This window comes from Podarcis cretensis, assembly GCF_951804945.1.
Source record: "Podarcis cretensis genome assembly, chromosome: 16".
Classification (NCBI taxonomy): domain Eukaryota; kingdom Metazoa; phylum Chordata; class Lepidosauria; order Squamata; family Lacertidae; genus Podarcis; species Podarcis cretensis.
In genome coordinates this window covers 24,397,052-24,419,139 of record NC_137186.1, presented here as the reverse complement: position 1 = coordinate 24,419,139, position 22,088 = coordinate 24,397,052, and the positions used below count along the sequence as shown (strand labels likewise).

At 43.2% G+C, this 22,088-nt stretch overlaps 1 protein-coding gene across 15 annotated transcripts in view; it reads left to right on the top strand.

Moving 5' to 3' along the window:
* MTMR3 (myotubularin related protein 3) overlaps positions 1–22,088 on the top strand; it is a 64,138-nt gene that overhangs the window by 12,214 nt on the left and 29,836 nt on the right. For 11 of the 15 annotated variants that reach the window (XM_079956453.1, XM_079956451.1, XM_079956463.1 and 8 more), the window contains 6 exons: positions 9,131–9,195; positions 11,642–11,718; positions 13,051–13,140; positions 15,328–15,444; positions 17,394–17,426; positions 20,785–20,867. In XM_079956453.1, coding sequence (XP_079812579.1) covers positions 11,716–11,718; positions 13,051–13,140; positions 15,328–15,444; positions 17,394–17,426; positions 20,785–20,867 — 326 coding nt within the window. In that variant the 5' untranslated portion in view covers positions 9,131–9,195; positions 11,642–11,715. The remainder of the gene's footprint in view (positions 1–9,130; positions 9,196–11,641; positions 11,719–13,050; positions 13,141–15,327; positions 15,445–17,393; positions 17,427–20,784; positions 20,868–22,088) is intronic. The other 4 variants (XM_079956462.1, XM_079956460.1, XM_079956455.1 and 1 more) reach the window with 1 other exon arrangement.

Here is a 22,088-nt window from a genome sequence, read left to right as displayed (position 1 = left end):
ATCCATCCCAGAAAAAAGTGATGTGTGTATATGTGGCCTCTCCATCTCCCATGAGATTAGCTTATAGTTTCGCTTCTCTAGATCAGTGCCCTGCAATTATCAGTTTGAAGTCTGGTCAATACTAGAGGCAATAATTTAGGAGGGGATATTCCTGCTGAGCTCTGAGAAGTTACTTTGGGGAAGGTGATGCATGGAGAAAATGTTCATATTGCTAGCAATGGGCCCTTACGACTGTTAGGTGCCTGCAATTCCTTAGCCTTGGGAGCTACTATTCATGGATTGAGCAGAGACTGGCTAGATAACAGAGTTACCTAATTACAAAACTGCCGGTTTAAAACTCTTATCTGTCACATCAAAAGAAATAATGCTATGCTTTTGTTGAATACAATTATTGAGCTATAACTGCGGACCAAATTTTGTTTCCCAAGAGTCCATGGCAACATTTTACGTTGCATCTATATTACCAGATGCATGAAATCTAGTTGAATTGTTGCCAATCGAGAGACTGTTAAATAGGAAGAGGAAGGCTGTAGTTTCGGATTTTCAATTTATGGTGGAATCAATACATATTGCATGCAAGTTTGTAAGGAAATAGCACATTTGGTGGGAATTCTTCTATCTTCACTGTTGTTAATACTCCTGGTAACAGGAATTTGCTGTGAACAGGGGCATTATATTCTGGTTGGGTGCTCATAATCAAATTATGCTCTTTGTCTGTATTCAGTGAACCTTTCTTCTTTATTAGACAAACTCCCAAAGAAAGATAATGTACCTTTTCATTTTGGAAGGATCATGCTGCCCCCTCCCCATGTTTAATTTTCTTTTGTTAAGCAAACATTTATTGAGATCTAATGATTTTCCCACTGCTGACATTCTTGTAGGCTTTGGTTTATGGATTAAAGCTTTGAATATAGATTGCTCTTCTGTACAGGACAGAGCAGTTTGTTTGGTTTTCGTTTTGAATTGGGATCTCAGCTCAGTCCTTTCTTTCTCAAATGTGAATATCATGTGTTTTGAATGTATTATTCTGGTTTATGTAGTTTTTGCTTGCAGGGGTCTACAGTTTTTGGTGGACCAAGTAGTGTTTGTTTGTTTTTTAAAACACTCCAGCCCTGGGGCATGGTAGTGTGTAGGTATGTAGGTGTCACTGTTTGACACCTACACACTGTTTGACACCTAACACCTTCTAGCAGTGGTACTGAACAACCCTCGCCCCTCCCCGTTAGCCTTTCCTAAGGGAAGGGCCGCTAAAAAAATAGATTGGCTGCTTGGTCACTAGTACTGGAAGAGATAAAACCTAATGGAAAACACAGATGTTGAGCTTTGCAATAGAAATGTAATAAATCTGAATCTCTCTCCAGTTAATGCAACCCTGTTCCCTAAATCAGTGTTTTTCAACCTTTTTTGGGCAAAGGCACACTTGTTTCATGAAAAAAATCACGAGGCACACCACCATTAGAAAATGTTAAAAAATTTAACTCTGTGCCTATATTGACTATATATAAAGTAATTCTCTTGAATAGGAATCAAATAAACACAAAGAAAGTATTTTTTAATTACTTTATTATGAAATAGTAAGTAAACAGAAATATGAAAAATTATAAAATACTTTATTCAGTGCACAACCTGGGCCTGTTTGGCTGAACACAAAGCTGATATTCTGGCTGGAATCGAAGAAAGACACACACATAGCTCTTCGTCAACAGCTCTCAGTCTCTCTCTGTATTTAGTTTTTATAGCAATCATGCTTGAAAAGCTCTTCTCACACAGATATGTAGTGGAAAATGGGAGTAATGTCAAAATAGCTTTGTTTGCCAGAAGGGGGAACTCCTTGGCAGTATCCAACCAAAAACTGTCCAAAGGTAGATCAGCAAATCTTAGCTTGAAACCACGATTTTGTCTCAGTTCAGTTAGTTCCTCCTGCTCCTGTAAAGTTATGTCCTTTCCACCAACTGATGCTGAGCTATAAGGGTCCCTACCCCAGTCAAGGCATTCAGTGGAGACTGAAGAGAAATAAAATGACAACTTCTCCTCGAGAGTTTTTAAATATTTAACTATTATCTCACACAGTGCAGCAGTGTGAACACCTTGCCATTGCTTGGTGAGTGTGAACATTTCAAGATTGCCACTTTCCACGTGTTGATGCCAGAGTTACACCTTTGAACGGAATCCATTTATTTTATCTGTACTTGTAAGCAGGTTTTCATTTCGGCCTTGCATTCGTGTGTTCAGTTCATTCAGATGATGAAATATATCTGCCAGGTATGCCAGCCTTGCACACCACTCATCACTTGCAAGCAGCTTTGCGTAATCTGACCTCTCATTTGTCAGAAACACTTTAAGTTCCTCCCGCAGCTCATACACACGAACCAAGACCTTGCCACGCGACAACCACCGTACCTCCGTATGAAACAGCAAGGTTTTATGCTTCGCTCCCATTTCCTCACACAAAGCTGCAAATATGCGACTTTTCACGGGTCGTGACTTTACAAAGTTTACCATGCGCACAACATCATCCAACACATGAACTAGGTCTGCTGGTAAAGTCTTGGCTACGAGGGCCTCACGGTGTAAAAAACAATGTGTAACAATCACATCTGGATTTCTTTCCTTCACTCTGCTTACAAAGCCTTTGGTGTGCCCGACCATGGCTGCAGCTCCATCGGTGCAGACACTTGTGCAGTTTTCCCACTTAAGTCCTCCTTATTCAAGGTATTCTGATGTGACCCGAAAAATTTCTTCTCCTGTTGTTTTTTCTGGCAATGCCTTGCAAAAAAAGAAGTTTTCTCTAATTGCATCACCATCAACAAAATGCACATTGGCCAAGAGTTGAGTAGACTCGTCAAGTTGCAATGCAAATTTCTCACTGATACGGATCTGATATGGTTTTAGCTCTCTGGTTACAAAAAAAAGGGGCTAGGTGCCCCAATTTTATCTGATTAATTGCGTGCCTTTGGTGTTTTTTAATAGCATGAAGAACAGTTGCTCTTGTGTTCAGATAATACAAGATGCCCAAAACTTAAAATGCCTTGCAGTGGGTCAGACCATTGGTGCGTATTGTCCACACTGTCTGGAAGTGCTACTCTGGGGTATCAGGCAGGGTTTTTCATCCCCACGAGCAGATCCTGCGTTTTAAACCTGGGACTCTGTGCATGCTGAGCACATGCTCTACCCCAGGGGTTCGCAAAGTTTTTGTGGCTTGGGCCAGTTCACGGTCCCGCAGACGCCTGTGGGCCGGAGTGTGCATGTGCATAGCCAGCACATAACCAGGCACTTCATAATCAGCAGGTATAAAAATGGTTATATTTTTAAAATAATATTTAAGTTATTATTTAAATAAACAGAGGTGCATAACCCGGAAAACTTTGGAGGTAATAATGAGGTTCCCATTGTTTTCCTTGAGCACTGAAGATACATTACATATGGGAGTACTGTGTCTTCAGTTCTGAAAGTTAACATAATTTGCAACCCTCAGAGGCAGGGAAATGCAGCACATAGAAAAACAAATTCCATGGAAACCAATAAGAATTATTATTGTGCCTTGTGCATGGGATCAAATGTCATATGATAAATGATATTTATCAAGTGATATTTACAAAACAAATCAACTGTTCTCTACACGAGGAAGGTTCATGGAATGTATCATATTAATACATGCATAGGTAAATAGGCGCAACCGAATCTTGCAGATTTGACATCAACAGTAATCGGGAGTTATTATAGAGGCGCTCGACCCCCTGAGCTGCCTCTCGCTAAGGGCCGGGTGCTCCTGCCATCGGAGGGCGAACACTCACTGGCGGAGAACCGAAAGGAAACAATCGGGGTCAACAAAGGAAGCTCGCCTCTGAGGGGAATGTCAAGAGCAGGCCTTTTCCTGGCCGCAGACTGCCCGGCCCTGGGCGGCCCCGGAGGCGCTGGGCCAGGCGCACTTACCGAGGAGCCGGCCCAGAAGGGGCAGGAGTTCTTCACTTGCGGGGAGCTGCTGAGGGACAGCGCCCCGAAGCTGAACGCCACCAGGCAGCAGCCCAGGATCAGCTGCAGCAGCCCCAGAGACAGCTGGCAGCAGCCCCGGCAGCAGCCCCGGCTGAGACGGTGGCAGCGGCCTCCCCGCCCAGCGGCAGGCCCCGCCGGGGGAGAGCGTGGCCGAGCGCGGCCCAGGCCACCCGGAGCGGGACCATGGCGGCGGGGCGGGCGGCGGCGGGGCGGAGGCGGCGGGTCTGGGCGCCTCAGGCGCCGCCGAGAGCCGGGCCAGCGGGCAGCATGAGCCCAGCAGCACTACCGGCAGAGACATGGGCCGGAGGCAACAAGTGCATGGTCCGGCGCCCGCCTAGTGGGCGAAAATTTGACTTTTTTTAAAAAAAAAAAATCTTTTGAATTTTTCAGTTTTTCCCACGGCACACCAGGCAACATCTCGCGGCACACTAGTGTGCCGCAGAACATTGGTTGAAAAACACTGCCCTAAATGACTGAGATTTTTATCAATTTTGGGGGGAAAATAATAGCAGCCACTGGACATGATTCTTTGTCTCATTCAGCCTTCCCCAGCCTGGTGCCTTCCAGATATTTTGAACTACTACTCCTGTCACCTGTTGTGTTGATAATTATAGGATAGAGCTGAAACTTCTGCTTTGATTTAGGATCACTTTAGAAATCTATGGGGAACCGGCCCCATCAACCTCCTGTGTAGGAGGAATTCTGTATCCATCATCTGTGCTTCATTCGCAAGGCACAGAGTTGCAAAGTTCTGGTCTTCAACTTGGAGTTGTCTTTCATCACTTGGTGGTGGGTATTGTGGCTTGGCCTGCATAGACTAAGCCTCAGTCAGTAGTACTAGTGGTTTGAGTGTGACTCCATCAGATACATCATTTTTACCTAAAACCAAGGTCTGAAGCAGCTTGGATTGTAAAAAACAAAACAACCTTTCTCAACCTTTTAAGAAATACATTGGTACCTCGGGTTACATACGCTTCAGGTTACGGACTCCGCTAACCCAGAAATAGCGCTTCAGGTTAAGAACTTTGCTTCAGGATAAGAACAGAAATCATGCTCCGGTGGCGTGGCGGCAGCAGCAGGAGGCCCCATTAGCTAAAGTGGTGCTTCAGGTTAAGAACAGTTTCAGGTTAAGTATGGACCTCCAGAAGGAATTAAGTTCTTAACCCGAGGTACCACTGTATCAAAGTGGAATAACAATTCAAGGAGGAAGATTAAAACCATAATTTAGGATTGATAGATGAAGCCAGCAATCAAGAGGCACTGTTCAGCACATGTAGGTCTGTTTTGCATGCAATGCAAAACCATAATTCAGTGCTATGTTCATGAGAAGGATTATCACACCTTGACCTCTCCTCCAGTGACCTTTCCTCCAGTGTGGCTGAGGATAGGAAATTGAACAGCTTTATGCCTGCCTTTTAAATTTCCAGGGTTCTTCTGAGCTCAGGAGAACAAATCATTTAGTCGAAGCTTGGGGAAATGGACCTGACTACAGGACCAGACCCAGAAGTGGCCAGTCCTCCATAGACAAATGTCACCTGACATCACATGCCATCAAGTGATTCAAACTGCAAGCCATTGCTTGAATTCAGGCTGTGATTGCAAAGGGAGCATTGGAAGTACACTCTTAATAGTTCTCTTGATTCTTCCTTTCCAGCTTGAATTTGATGCTTTTTGAGTTTGGTGTTTTTTCCTCTGCTGCTGTGCGTGGCAACAAAAAAAGTGCTGAATTCAAGCAGTGGATGGAAAGGAAATGTGCTCCTGATTCTTCCTTTTGAATTTGGTGCTGCAACTTCATCTGTTCAGCACCACCACTGGTTCAAATTAACTACTTTCTTGAGTTGGACATAACCCTGTTTTAGAAACAAATGCTTCCAATTTCCTTCTTGAGGCTATGTCAGACTGAGGAGTGTATAATCCTGAGACCTGCTGCTTCTCCAAGGACTGGTGCATGTGAAACAGGCTGTTTTTGTGTGGCACTGACTCATACTTTGGCCTGGGCCTGTGGCACACTTAGCACTTCTTTTTAAAATCCCTTTTTAGTATGCCTCTTTAAAAATGCAAACTTTGCTTTCAGTGACGTGCAGTAAGTTTTCCCACAAGTACTTTCCTTAGCCCATGGCCTGTACAGACTGTAATTGATACAGTTCTGTCATGTTCTAGCTTTTGTTTATTTCAGGAAGACTGTAAAAATAAAACCTAAATTCTTATAATGCCATTTAATAACTCCTGTGTGTGAAATGCAAGATAATGAAATGTGCAGTAAGAATTATTCCATTATACCCGCAAAGTGGAAACGAGCCATCTCATTCTCGGGCGTGATGTCAGACTTTAATGTTTGCCAAGTAGGAATTTACTCATGCTTCAAAAAAACTGCTACCCCACTGGAAGTATTTAGTGAAAGCCACACAGGCTGCAGTGATGGAAAGGACAAATCTGCCACAATGGCATTTTATCCTCCACTGGTAAGGAGGAATAGAAATGCTTTGTAGAAGTTCAAACAAAGGAAGGCAGTGAATACTGTGCAAAGAACGGATGATGAAAGTTTGAAAGCTGGAATATTTGCATGTGTGCAAGTTTGAAAATATGAATACATGTAGCTTTCTTAATACTGAGTCTGATTATTGGTCCATGTACCCCAGTATTGTCTAATATTTTGTTGGAAGCTACCCATAGTGGCTGGGAAAACCCAGCCAGATGGGCGGGGTATGTATGTGTATGTATAATAATATTATTTTACTGGAAATCTTTACTTGTTAAATCTGGGACCTTCTACATCAGGGTGGTCCCCCCAGATGTTGTTGTGCTCTAACTCCCATCATCCCTGCCTAGCTAGGAATCAGAGTTGATGGGAGTTGTAGCCCAGCAACTTCTGGGGGTGACGGGACACAGGCTTCCCATCCCTTACCTACATTCTAAGCATGTGCTCTACCACTAAGCTAAGGCCTAGTACATGAATCATAACTGAGACGTTCATGGCTATTTTAAAAGCCCATCAGGACAACTGAGGGGGCATGGGAGATTATGTATCATCATCATCATCATTTATTTATATCCTGCCTTTTCCCCTCACAGGGATGCAAGGCGGCTTAAGGCTAAACTAGGAGGACTTGTGTTATCAGTGGAAGCTGTCTTAAGAATGTTCTGTTTTTCAGCATGTCATCATCACATGCATCCCTGTTTGCTTGAGATATCACTTAAGAGCTTGTGACAAACAGAGCGCAATGCTATGTATATTTTCTGAGAATCTAGCCTTGCAAGGGTTCCTCTCAAGGAAGGATGCACAGGGTTGCCGCTTTTGAAGAGTAGCTTGAACAGTTTGTCATATTTGTAAGCAAGTGGTGCTTAAACTAGTTTCTTGCGTGAAAATTAAAAGGCAGGTGTTTTGAGAAATTGACTGGATTGGGGAAACTGAGCTGGGTCTGGTTATCAATAACCACAGGGTAAAAAGGTAAAAGTAAAGGTACCCCTGCCCGTGCGGGCCAGTCTTGACAGACTCTGGGGTTGTGCGCCCATCTCACTTAAGAGGCCAGGGGCCAGCGCTGTCCGGAGACACTTCCGGGTCACGTGGCCAGCGTGACATCGCTGCTCTGGCGAGCCAGAGCCGCACACGGAAACGCCGTTTACCTTCCCGCTGGTAAGCGGTCCCTATTTATCTACTTGCACCCGGAGGTGCTTTCGAACTGCTAGGTTGGCAGGCGCTGGGACCGAGCAGCGGGAGCGCACCCCGCCGCAGGGATTCGAACCGCCGACCTTTCGATCGGCAAGTCCTAGGCGCTGAGGCTTTAACCCACAGCGCCACCTGCGTCCCTTTATCCACAGGGTACATGGTGCTAAATATACATCCTGCAGAACTGATTTCAAATAATTGTTAGTGCATGTGTTCATTTTATATACCTTTGTATACAAGGTGTTGTGTAATATTTATTGTGTCAGGCATCATCATGTGGAACAAGCCACTGACATTTCAGTGCTCAGGAAGTGAGCCTAATGGCCTGTTCAGACTGTTTCCTTTTTTTCTTCTTTCCCCACCTGGTGGAGTTTTTGCCAGTTCTGTTCTTGTTTTTTCCTCTTGTGGGGAAGAAAAGTTGAAACTTAGAAACAAGTGTGTGGGTGAAGAAACGACTGCAGAAGCAACAGCTCTGGGGAATGTCTTGGTCAGTCCTTTTAAATGAAAGTCTTGCTCCATGACCACAACTATCTCCACCCAGACCATGTCTAGTCTCTCCCTTCCTTGTTTTTAGCAAAATATGTTTTCAGGATTTTGTATCAACCCTTATGAAATGGATATATTGGAAAGGAGAAGGAGGTGCACTCAGGCATTGCTCCATTGTGCCTAGTTACAGCTCTGTGACCTGCTGAATTACTGCCTGTTGTGCAGATTCGAAGGGTTTTAAATAGTAGTCAAGACAATCTAACCTTACCTGAAAGGGAGTGCTGTACAAAGTTTGTAATCTTTCTGTCATTAGAACAAAGGTTTCAGATTAGCTAAGACAGTAGGTTTTAGTGGACCGGTTTAGTGGCAGGATGGCTCACAGGTGGAAACATAAAAGGAAAGTTGTTGGGATTGGGAATGGATTGTACTGGACAATGTTTCTGCTGTAAATATGATGCCAAAATATTCTGGGGTGTGTGTGTGTATGAATGAAGCAAATTATCAAACAGGTTTGAGAGGACTTTGCCCTGAAAGGGGTCATATAAGTACAATCAGTAAAAAAAATTAAAAATTAAAAATTATATCACTGGATTTTGAGTAAGCACTTGAAATCTACCTTTCGTTCTGTATTTCAAGCTCAGCTGAGATCACGGCTACCCCCAACTTCCAAAATTATTAATTATCCTTTATGCAATTGTTCTTGCTTCCTAAAGTGAGCTCCAAACGGGTACAAGCTACTGAAAAATACATTTTCGGGCATGGACATCTTGAAAGCAGTGCTAAGATTAGAAGAATGGATGAACTGGAGAGTTAGAAATAACAGTTTACCTTTACTGCTTAAATGCTATTTTGGGACGAAGGCTATTCATTTCTAGTATTTATATTTTGCTGTGGCTAGTTAAGCAGGCTTCTGAGGTTGCATACACCAAATAACCATGAATTCAGTTTGATTACAGCAGGGCCTTTTGTTCTTTCTGCTTTCAGTTTGAAGTAACAGAACATTGAACCAACGCCTGGAATTTTTGGAAGGAATATTCTGGTACTAGCTGGTAAGTTAATAGATGGTTAGCAAAAAATGAAGCTTTAGTATCTCAGCTTACTGTGTTGAACCTTCTGGTAGTCCACATCTGCAGAATGTGAATGTATGGGGAAGGGCCACACCTCAGTGTTAGAGCATGTGCTTTGCATGTACAAGGCCTGCAGTTCAGTCCCTGGCATCTCCAGGTATGACTGGGAAAGAACCCAGCCTTAAACCCTGGCGAACTACTGCCAGTTGATTAGCAAAAGATAGAAGGGTGTGCCCCCATTTGTGGCATATTTCAGTGCACAATTGGAGGTATTCCATATGATTACGAAGGCAGAAATAGGGAGTAGCAGTTTGTTTTGATTCATCTGGTGGTAACCTTGTTATGGAGCTATTCATTTCGCTTTTCAGTTGAGCCAGCTATGTGGACCAAAGAGTTTTCCACTCTTACCTGCTTCATCCTGTAGCCTCTACTCCATTCAGTCTCCAGTTAGGAAGGACTGACATAGGCTTTGTACGTGAAACTGTTATGATTCTGCCCCCTTCTAATCTTACTTTGTTCTGTATTGTCTTGGATTATGTCATGAAGTATGGATAGGCATAAGGTGAACATGACAGCATTGCCTGTGGTAATATTTCAGTTGCAAGCATAACTGCCATGAATACGTGTGTGTGTGTGTGTGTGTGTGTGTGTGTGTGTGTGTGATGCACCATTCAATGTGACTGGAATTTCACAGGTGTGGGCAGGGTTAGCCCCACCTTCCACACAACAGATAGCTTCAGCAGTGCATGGACAGCATACTATGTTGGAGAGGCAACCGAGCTGCAAATCTGAGCCATACCAGTCTCTGCAGTCCTGTTTCCTTGCACTTACAGGCTCAGAAGTTCTTTGCTACTCAGTAAGAATCAGAGTGCCTTTAGGACAGCCATGTTGCCGAATGGATGCTAGTAGAAAGCTGCCAAAAGGCTTCATAAATGAGTTATTATAGAATTTAATCAGACTGCCTTTCCCATATCGCCTTGCCCACTGCATTGGATATAGAAGAGGCCCTTCTCTATGTCCTATCTTTGGGGAAGGATTGTTTGACTGGGATGAGAGGGAGGGCCTTTTCAGTCCACTCAAACTGTTCAACACATTGCCCCAAGAAGTCAGGGTGACACACACACACACACACACACACACACACACACCACTTGTTAAAGTTAAAGTTGTTGAATACTTTTTTATTTTTAAGGGCAGGCTTTGCCTTGATGAAGCAGTTTGCTTTATCAGTTCTGCCTTTTGCTCTTGTATTGTATTCTGCGGTATTTGTGTTTTGTCTTGGTGTTGTAGTTTTTATTGTGAAACTGTGAACTTGCTTGCTTGTAAGCTGCATTGTATAAAAAAAAAAATACAAATATTTGCAAGCTCCAGTTATTAGGCAGCTCTCATCCCTGAATAGCTAAAAAGTTTACAGCAGTGTTTTTAGTTAAATTCTCTTCCTAATACAGTTTAGTTAGACCAATCAATCAAATGTTTATTAAAGTCAACAAACCATTAAAGAAGCTATAAAAAATGAAATATAAATACGAAATCTCAGCCTCTTAGTAGCCAAGTTATTTCTCCCCCCCAACATATTATGGCCATTAACCCAGGCTCTGAATTTGTTGCACAGAAAGCTGGCATAAAGTTTTCCTGTAATAGACAATAAACTCATTATTAGACTTCTTTCCAGGACATTTCTTCTAACTCAGAATTATAATGGCTTTCTAACTTTTTAGTTAGGCGTAATAGGGAGAGTATTGCAAGCAGCCCTGATTCATTTGAAGGCTTAGTTAGGATATCAACCTTCTAAATAAGTAAGGTTAAAACTTTTAGAGGGCTATAGGGCTTCTCGGAAGGCTGTATTTCGTAGTGATATTCCAGGTAGTTAAACATATTGCAGATCTCTATGTTAATAGCCTAAATGGCAGCTCACAGAATTGCGTGACTTTGTACTTTTCTTGAGGTTCACTGTTAACAGTGACGTTAAAAGTGAATTCATCACCATGGCAGGTGAGCTTGGTTAATAAATAGAACAGCCAGAATCCAAAGAGCTACTTTTGATGAGCCTCAGGAGTTAAGTGCACACTGCGGGACTTGTTTTTACTTTTATTCTTTGAATGGCAGATTCCAATACCATTTTTTCAGACTCTTCAGAGCTTCAGAAATGGTTTGCTTTGCAGCATGGACATCTGTTATAATGCAAGTTCAAATCAGTCTTTTAAAGAAACCCAGCAACCAAAAATTCAGAACAAATTTGAGTGAGTCAGTTACGCTTTGAAAAAATCAAATGGAGTTAATTAAATGCCTTTGCCTATATTTTGTCGTTTGAACTCTGTTTTCTTACATCTGTACATGAGTTATTTAGAATCCAAGTGAATATCGGTGACTTATTTACTAATAGCAAATGTGTTGTCCTGTTTACTCACTTTCTAATTTTGTCTTTCAGATTGTTACATGATATACAGCACTACAGACAATTGAAAGCAGGGACAAGGCTCTGCCTATTATCCTGACTCTGTCATGGTAAGCGTACAAATTCTGTTAAGCTTAATCAGCACAAGGCAGGTTGAAGCATGAGAAAGTGGGGTGTGACCCTTGGATGTATACAGTAGGCTGTACTACACTTGGGGATTATATTTCATTCAAAGGACAGAGCTGTTTGAAATGAGCAAGGATTGGTACGGCTCGTTTCTGCCCTGTTGAGTACATAATAAATAGCTGCCAGGTTCCAACAAAGCACCAGAGTTAGGGATTCAAATTACTTACAGTACTTACTAACTTTTTCTTTCTTTTCCTGGAGAAGGAAAGTGGCTTTGATGTCCCACCCTTTCAGGGTTTTAGGTGTCTAAATCACATCCTTCAACACGGTTAAAACACAATTTTTGGCACCTTGTGCACCATAATTTAACTCTGTATTTAATATTCATGGGGCATAAATTCAATTTGTCATCACTTTGAAACTAATCTTGAGTTCCATGCACTTAGATTACATTTCTGGGCATCTGACCAGTCCAGGTGTCAAATACAAGGCTGATCTGCTTTCTCCAAATGGCATCTAAAATAAAGGAAAAAATAAAAAGAGTTGCATTCTTTCATATGTTTATCATGAAGTGAAAAAGATGTGTAAAATATATGTTTTGATACTGTTCCGAGTGAGTTTACAATTAGTTCCAGTTGTCAGTTATTTAATTATTTTTTTTAAAGAACCACAAGTTTTCTGAAGTAGTGCTGAGATTTCTCAGTGAGTCAGTACCATCGGGCAGGGGAGGGAAGAAAGGGAAGATTCTTTTGAGTTTTTATTTGTTTTAGTCTATGGTTGTTTTAACTTTTTGTTTTAAAACATTGTTGTAAACTTTCCTTGTGATAATGTTATTGTTTTATCTTTTTTGTAAGTAGCTTGCAGGTTTTTTTCTACAACCAAGTGGTGCATAAATTTTATTTTTTTAAAAATTGTTTATTGTTTATTTAAAATTTCAAGGCATTCCAGACCTGAGTGATACCTCTGCAGGCAGCAGGTAGAGGGAGATGCTGCTCAGTTCCTGTCATTTGAGTCATTTGCGAAAGGGGAACTGGAGAGTAGGCCAGCACTATGAACATCCCTTTGCCCTGATCACCGCAGTTGTGTGGGCACCAAAAGGCAGCAAGCTAAAGTCTTGTGTGCTCCTCAGTAGTGTAAGCATAAAAGGATGGTGACAAATTTAAAATTAGAGGCTTGTAATATCAAAGCATTTCATTGGTGCATTGCAGTGATTCCCCGTGACCCACCCCATCCCCCCCAAAACTCAGTCAGTGAAAAGATTTAGTATGTATGGGTGTATAACTGTTGAAATAAACTGCATGATCTTTTTTTTTCAGGATGAAGAGACTCAACACAGCCTTGAATGCATCCAAGCTAATCAGATCTTCCCCAGGAAGCAGCTGATCCGTGAGGATGAGAATCTCCAGGTAGTCACCTGACTCTCTTTTGCCCTCTCAGCAGTGACACATGGGCAGATCTGATGATGCTATTTCTAGCCAAGATCAGACACTTGATTTATCTTAACTCATGGGACTATTAATTCAAACCCTGTTGCTGCACTTGTGAGCTTGATTGCAAAAGTTATTTAACTGTGCGTTTCTTAGTTGGAAGTTTTCCTGCAAACCCATCTATGCTGTCTGCAACATGTCTCTGAATGCCACTTGCTGATGAACAGTAGCCAGGGAGGACTCCTGTGCTCATGTCCTGCTTGTGGGCTTCCCACAGGCATATAGCTGACCATTGTGAGAAGCAGTCTGCTGGATTCAATAGGCTTTTGGTCTCATCTGTCAGGGCTCTTATGTCCTCACCAGGCTTAATCACTTACTTTCAAGGGACCTTCTCTTCCTTCCCTTCACCTTGTTAGAATTAATTCCTCAGCTATACAGTATACCGTATTTTTCGCTCTATTGGACGCACCGGACCACAGGACGCACCTAGTTTTAAGAGGGGGAAATCAAGGGGGGAAAATTATCTCCCCCCCAGCCCCAAAGAGCAATGGACAAGCTGCGCACAGCCTGTCTGCTTCTCCCAGAGCTTCTCGGGGCTGCAGGGGAGGCCCGGGTTCCACCCCCCCATCCCCAAAGAGCAAAGAAGCCAAGACAGTGAGCGGGATCCATAGCCGCGCAACCTCTCCAGCCAGGAGCTAAACCTCTCCAGCATGGCTAAAGAAGAAGACAAGGCAGCAAGCGCGAACCATCCCGCTCGCTGCCTTGGCTTCCTCTTTAGCCTTGCGCAGCATCTTTAGCCTTGCGCAACGGGATGGATCGTGCCCGCTGTCCACCGGGGCTGGACTAGATGACTCCTGGGGTTCCCTTCCAACCCTGCAATTCTATGACCTTGGAAGGTGTTGGGGGTCTCCACCACTGGAGGCTTTTAAGCAACGGTTGGGGGACCATCTGCCTGGCGTTCTTTAGCTGTGATTCCTACATTGTGAGGGGGCTGGGCTAGATGACCCTCGGGTGGCCCTCCCAACTCTATACAGTCCTATACTTCTGCGGCAGGAGATCCAAACCACTTCACACAATGCCCACTCCCAATTTTCATCGGAGAGACACTGGCTTCAGTGTCTAGGTAGGTACCCCCCTACCTGCCACACTTCCCCCACCCCACTTAAGCTGAGGGAATTCCTGCCCAGAGAAGCTCCTAGGTGAGGCAAGGGTTAAGATCTACTTCTGGTGGATCGCGGAGAGACGCGCAAGGCTAAAGAGGAAACCAGGGCAGCAAACGGGATGGATCGCGCTCGCTGCCCGGCTTCCTCTTTAGCCTTGCACAGGCTCCCCCGCCCGGCTGGAGGGGCGCACAAGGCTAAAGTGGAAGCCAGGGCAGCGAACGGGATGGATCGCGCTTGCTGCCCGGCTTCCTCTTTAGCCTTGCGCAGCCTCCCCCGCCCGGCTGGGAGCATCCTGCAGCCAATTGGCTGGGAGCATCCTGCAGCCAATTGGAAACTGTGGAAGTTGCGCTGAATGTTCGGCTTTGGAGGCAAAGTTCGCAAACCGAACACCTACTTCTGGGTTTGCGACATTTGAATTCCAAGTTGTTAATGAACTAAGCTGTTAGAAAACCAAGGTACGACTGGATTTCTATCCAACTTGATATTGAACTGAGGTGATGTTTCAGTTCTGTAACAGTCCCTTCTTCTACTGCTGGAGCTACGATTATTTGGGGCAAATCTCCTTTTGGTGTTTTAGATCATCTTTGACTCCCTGTTCAGTGTGGAAGGTGGAGACGACTTCTCTACACTTTCACAATGGGCATCTTGCTGAAACAACATGAAAGTGGAAGGCAGCCACTGCCCAAGGGGTCTTTGGTTGTGGCTGCCTGCCATATTAATGTTGTTTCATCAAGAATCAACTTACTGTGGGAACATTCAGCTGCAATCGCTTCCATCAAAATATGCCCCTCTTAATGTTTTGTGACACAGCTTAAAGCCCTTGTTCTGCCAGGTGTTTACCCAAAGCTTTCTGTGGCTTTTAACAACTACATGCACGTCCTTGTCATATTCTGTCAAGATCCGTATGCTTTGCGTTTGAGGTGTGAGTGACTGAACTCCTTGAGAATCCACTATCAACTTGTTTACATAAAACTTATTTCCCTCCCCCTTTCCCTTTCAACAGGTCCCGTTCCCCGAACTTCATGGGGAGAGCACTGAATACGTAGGTCGAGCTGAAGATGCCATCATTGCACTTTCCAACTATAGACTTCACATCAAATTTAAGGAATCAATTGTGAATGTAAGTCTTTACGTCTTCCCTGGCTGTTCATGGCTAGAAATCTTGCTGGTTATGTGGTTGGGAAATGCATAGCCACCCATTCCTTATATGTTGGGGCTCTTATCATGTAACTCATAGATGTAAGTTAGGAAACAACAAGGATCCAGGATGAAGAATTATGTCCATCTCCCTGCTGCTGTTCTAGATACCTAACCTGCAGTTCTTCTTTTCTCATCCTGGTTCAGGGTGGGGAACCTTTGGCCCTCCAGATGCTGCTGACTGTCTAGGATATTGGGAGTTGTAGCTCAACAACATCTGGACGGTCAAAGGTTCCCCACACATGTCCTAGCCCCGCTGCGTTAATTCTTCTTGGTTGCCTTATTAGTATCCTTGATTGAACACCTTTTTGGATTTGCTTCTTGGCAGCTGTAGCTCAGCTGAACAGCAGTAGGTCTTTGGCCCTTGCAAACTTTCCAATCCATTTGGTAGCAATGTATTGAGATTCCTGCTCTGGTTTTGGGGAACCGAGCTGTGAGCTTGCATAATATGGCTGCTGCCAATGATCCTTTGAGACTGGTGGTGCCATGCGAATGTTTTCTCAGCCCCTGAGACCACATGTCAACAGGTAGTAGAATAGTAGTATTCAGTTTTCCACTGATGGGAGTATATAGGCCCACTTGTAGAGAGCATGGCTCATTGTCTGTGCCCAGCATTCCTTGGGTTGTGGTCCATGTGTTTCAGCTCAGAGACCTGGTAAAGTAAAATGCACGAGGTTGTTTGGAAATTGGAAGAGGCTGTCATGGAGCATAACAGTGCTCTTTGTATAGTAGCTGTTACATGCAATGAATCACGCTGTTGTTGAAATTACTTTCTCCATGTCACTCAGTGACCTGTTAGAAATATCTGGCTTTCATAGGGGTGACAGGGAAATCTATATAATTTCTGACCCTGTTGAAGAGCACCTAGCTCAAAACTTGTTAGGCACTCAGTTCCCTAATTAAAAACAAAAAACAAAAACCAGCAGTGACTTCTGGTGCTGCACACAAAGAGCCCCATTCAAGTGAGAATTTATTGTTCTACTGCTTAAAATAGATTCCATGGGACAGAGTTCCTTGGTGCCCCCTTGCTGTGTGCTAAAGTGGATAGGCAGTCTGAATTTGTTTTTGCATTTTTAAAATAAATAAATGATTAGGACTAGAAGTTCTTCTGTGTAATTTTTGTGTAGTGTAGTGTTGTGTGTGTATAAAAGCTAAAACAAGTTTAAACAGTTTCTTGGTCGCAGCTGTAGTTCTCACCTGACAACCCAAGTAATGTTCATTCTGCTTCGTAGCTTATCACCAGCTGTGAATCATGTGGAATTATGCGAGTCATGTTGGTGAGATGAAGTAGAATTAAAACACATATTGCTCTTCTGTAATGAAATCTGGTTGTGTATGCTAATCCTAATAGATGAGTGGAAACAAAATTGATAGGTTGCATTGAGAAGCAAATGATTCCTAGAGCATAACATGGTCGTTTAGAAGTATCTGCTTCAGTGTCACCGAACAAGTAATATTGCTGTAATTCTCAGTATTCTGAGATGCTATTAATTTCCATACTTTTAGTGTGTTTATCTGATCATAAGAAAATGTTTATTAATATGATCATTCTGGTTAAAATTTACATTGCAGTTTAATACACTGATTGGAATATTGAGTCCTGACAAAACTGCTGGCACTTAATGTTGTAATGCTAGTTGAGGTTATCCCCATGTGACATCCTGAATTTTGTTTCTGTGCCTCTTGGCCAGGCAAAAATTAGTGCTCCTGAAATCACTTGATATTGCACATTGGCAGTAGTAACCTGGGCCCCCGGCATTCATGTTTGGTATGCAAGTTAGCTGGCTAATAGAAAGGGAAACTCAGCTGAGAATATCCAAAGCCTGCCTTTTGGTTTCATTCTAATTTTGTCCTTTGTTTACAATTCAATAGAGAGTCTGTAAACTTGCCGCTTGTGAGCTCTCAGTAAGTAAAACGGTGTTGCTGTGTAACATTTTACTGCTGCACCTTTGCTTGGAAAAGAATAAATTTGTGTGGCCAGTGCTCACCTTGCAACACAGGCAGGGGCTGTAATGCATGATGCATTTTGACTGACTGGATAAATTCATGGATCGCATACCAATTCAGGAACTTGATGTCTCCTTTTGAAAAAGCAAACAAAAGGCTCAGTAAACGAAGCAATAAGCTGATGGAATTGTGGCTTTCAAAAGTGTTGACTTATTCATCCATAGGATTGTTTGCAAATTCAGCAGTGATACACACTCTGCACATCAAAACTTGAATGCCCAGATTTATTTCTTGGTTGGCTCCAACTAAGGAAAGTGTTTAAATCGTGGCATTTGGTAAAGCTATGGGAGCAGCAGCAGCAGCAGCAGCAGCAAAAGAATTATAATTTGGTTCAAATGTCATAGATTTGAATTGGGACTACTTGTAAGTTTGTAGTAGGTGCAGTGCACTAAAATTTAAAGGGTCAAACAAGGTAAGTTTAATGACACAGTGAAACTTATTTCCTGTTCAGTTCAGTTAATATTTAGGATTTTTGCCCCTCTACTTGTGGGCAATAATTTAGTTTCACCAAATGTAGCTCTCTTCATCTGCAGTCCATAACAAATTCAGACACATAGCAGGAATATTAACATTTGTTGGAAATCCTTTTTTAATTAAAGGTAATAAACATGCTTCGAGATTTCCCACTGTAAAATGAAACTGGTGGGTTTGGATAGCTTTGCATGCTCACTGAAAACAGGCAGAATGGTTTGTTCATCGTTTAACTGATACTGCCTTATTAGTCCACTGCTGCCTGACCAAGCATTTTGTGTTTTGGAGGCTGAACTAACTGCACGGATTTGTGGTGTTCTAAAGCATGACTATTGAACACAAGAAGAATCTGGCTGCTGGATCAGATCAAAAGCCCACCTAGTCCAGCATCCTGTTTTCTGCAGTGGTCAACCACATGGCCACACAGACAAGACATGAGCGCTGTAGCCGCTTTCCCCACTATTGTTTCCAGCAGTTGGTATTCACTGCATGCAGCCTCGTAACCCTGGAGGTAGTTCCTATCTGTCAGCATTCTCCTTCCTGAACTTGCCTGGTAGAAAGGCAAATGGAATTCACAGGGAAAGGTGAGGCAGAATGCTTGGCAAAATGAGATGAAGAAAAGTTATATTCCAATAGTCCCCCCCCCCCCCCGCCGCCTGGAAGCAAATGCTCCACATTTCATAGAGAATATTGTGGAAGGCTGTATTTAATAAAGGAGGGTTGTTTAGAGGGAAAGAGAGAAGGGGAATAGATGGAGGCAAGGAACAGGGCGGGAGAAAAAATAAGGAGGGCAGTAGGAAACATCTATTTGAACTAATAAGAAGTGATAAAGAGGAGGTTTTAATATGAGAATCTTGGTAAGGAAGTTTCAACTCCTCAGCTGTGATCTTGGAAAGGCTCAAGGAAGGGTAGACAGGGAGAGGCGGATGCACAGCACAAATTCTTGAAGCAGCCCAGGTTCCAGAGTAGGACAAAGATGTGAGGAAAGTCTTTGGCTTGACGGAGAGCTTGGGCTCGTTTGGTCACAAGGTTTCTGAGCAGAAATTCTCAAGTCCCTTCTTACTACTTTTTTTTTTTTTTTTGGTCCCCTAGCATGAAACCTTGGTCTATTGTCCGTTGCCACTCTCTTTATGCCTGTAGCAGTATTGACGCCAGCCTAGTTCCATCTCAGGCCAACAGCTCAGGATGTGGGAATATTTGTTTGTTTGCTTGCTTGCTGCTCTTTCATAAAAAGGTATCACAGTGGTTTGCAACAATATAAAAACATAAAACCAAACAATAAAATCATAAGCAGTTAAAAACAAAAGCAGAAAGAAATTAAAAGCAAACATCAATAGGCCATTATGGAGGACGTACTCTTAATTGCCTCCATAGGCCTGGCAGAATAGAAGAATTTTCAGCAGGTGTTTAAAAGTTGGCACAGAAGGTGCCCGCTTATGGTGCCTGCCCCCCAGAAACATTGCCCTGCTCTGTCTTTGCACAGCTAATGCATTCCAGGGACCCTGGAGCCATGGTGACTGGTGCCCATAGGGGCTGCCAAGGTGGAAGTCAGGGAGACCAACATTAGGTGGAGCCAGCGAATTTTTGTTTTGCCTCTTCCCTGCTGGGATTTGCAGTGCCAACTTCAACTAAGGAGGAGGAAGTAGCCAACTGGAACCAGCCCCAGTAGGAAGGCAAAGCAGATGGGGGCTGGCTGAAGTAGAGTGAAATTGGTGGTCCAGTGCCCTGTTTGGCTTAATGGACCAGCCTCCTCTTCTCTAAAGGCAATGCTGTTGCTTGGTCTCACTGGCTGCCCCCATTGCACATGGGCCTTCTCCTGTTTGATGGGTGTGCACCTTCTGCCCAATCAGAAGTTCACGGCTGTCAAGAGACAAGTGATAAACTTGCTTAACAGCTCATATAATGGACATAATTATGGTGAGTTGGTCCATATATTATAGTGATTGCTAGTGGGGTGTAGTTGAGAATACACCATAGTTTCTGTAGGGTTTCTGTCGGCAGAAGCCGTATCAAGACAGATTGACCCATTTCTACATATTGATATAGGTGTGGTGTTTTATTTATCAGTTGTGAGTTAAAGGCTGCTGTTTACTCTAAAAGGAAGCAGTGCTGAATTTGGGGATACTGTTGAAGTGGAGGCACAGGAGAATCCAGTATCAGAATTGTGAAGGGCAGATTTCCCCCTTATCCCAACATTTGCTCTGTAGAGAACTCCCCCTAAACCCTCCTGCCCCAAGGAGTGGATGAAGGTAAACAGGAGTGGAAGAAGGTAAAACAGGAGTGTGATTGTTTCTTAGGTTTGCAGATGAGAAAGGTGCACTGCACAAGAAGTCTTGCATGACTAAACCATATAAGCTGGAGAACTGTCTCTGATGCGTGAGAGAAATGTAGTTCTCTTTTCCTATAGAATTATTGCTGCTTTAAAGATGGAACTTGAGTGATTGCATTAAAATGTGCTTTATAAGTACCACAAACATAAAGCATATTTTAAGGATGGCAAGTGTATATCTCTTACATTTGTGTAACACTTCTTGCATCTGGTGAAGCGCAACCTAGTCCATGAAAACTTAAATGCTATAATAAATGTGTCCGCCTTTAAGATACCGCAAAATAGGAGTCTGTTTATGCTGTGTCATAATTACACATGTTCCTTTTCCATGACTCAACTGTACCTGTTCATACGGGAAGAAAATGAGGGACAATAGTCTAATAAATCCTTATATTAAATGCTGTGAAACTGTGGCAGCCTTTATTAAGCAAGGTCATTTAATCTTTTTAATCACAGGTTCCATTGCAGCTTATAGAGAGTGTTGAATGCCGGGATATATTTCAGCTTCACTTGACTTGTAAGGACTGCAAAGTTATCAGGTATGTGTGTATATATACATATAAATTATCCTGTTGGTTGTACACGTTACACTATTACAAGGAAGCATAGCCTGCTAAAGATTGGTATCAGTGCCCTGTTTAATAATTATTACTTGGTCTCATGACTGGGCAACGTTTTCCCTCTTGTCTTGTATTGTATCAATAGAACATTGACATTGACAATCCACTGCTGCAGTTTAACTTTTCAGTTGAAGGCATGCAGTTGCAGGAGTATAACAAATTATCCATCTCTATCAATCGTGGGGCGGGAAGGTAAACGGCGTTTCCGTGTGCGGCTCTGGCTCGCCAGAGCAGTGATGTCACGCTGGCCACGTGACCCAGAAGTGTCTCCGGACAGCGCTGGCCCCTGGCCTCTTAAGTGAGATGGGCGCACAACCCCAGAGTCTGTCAAGACTGGCCCGTACGGGCAGGGGTACCTTTACCTTTAATGACAATAAATAAATATAGAGGGTGATGAAGAGGATGCTAATAATGGATGCTCTCTCAGCTGTAACCTTTTCTGAGGCAGTGTTCTTCAACCTGGTGTGATCCCAGTGTAGTTGGACTACATCTCCCATCATCCCTGACCAAAGACTAAACTGGCTGGGGATGATAAGAGTCGGAATCCAACAACACTTATCTAGTGGAATTGAAACACGTGCACACACATGCACACTCTCTCTCTCTCTCTCACACACACACACACACACGCACACACACACATACAGAGGCAGCCTACTAATATACCTGTAGCAGAAGTCATGCTTTTGGAATGCAGCGATGTCATGCTGGCCACGTGACCCGGAAGTGTCTCCGGACAGCGCTGGCCCCTGGCCTCTTAAGTGAGATGGGCGCACAACCCCAGAGTCTGTCAAGACTGGCCCGTACGGGCAGGGGTACCTTTACCTTTACCTTTTATCAATCGTGGGTGCCTCAGATTAGCTGAAACAGCTTATTTCATTGTGTGTTCATTTTCACTAATTGTTGTTGTTTTTATTTATTACATTTGTGTACCACACCTCGTCCAAAGATCGCAAGGCGATTCACAACATAAAAATACAAAATAAGAAAATACGTAATAAAAAAACAACAAAACCATCATGAACTTTAAAAAGGTCATTGAATGTTTAATCAGGCAAAGGCCTGGTTGTCCTCTTCAGATCACCACACAAACGCTTCTTGTTCTTTTATAAAACTTTTTATTACGTATTAACAAAACAA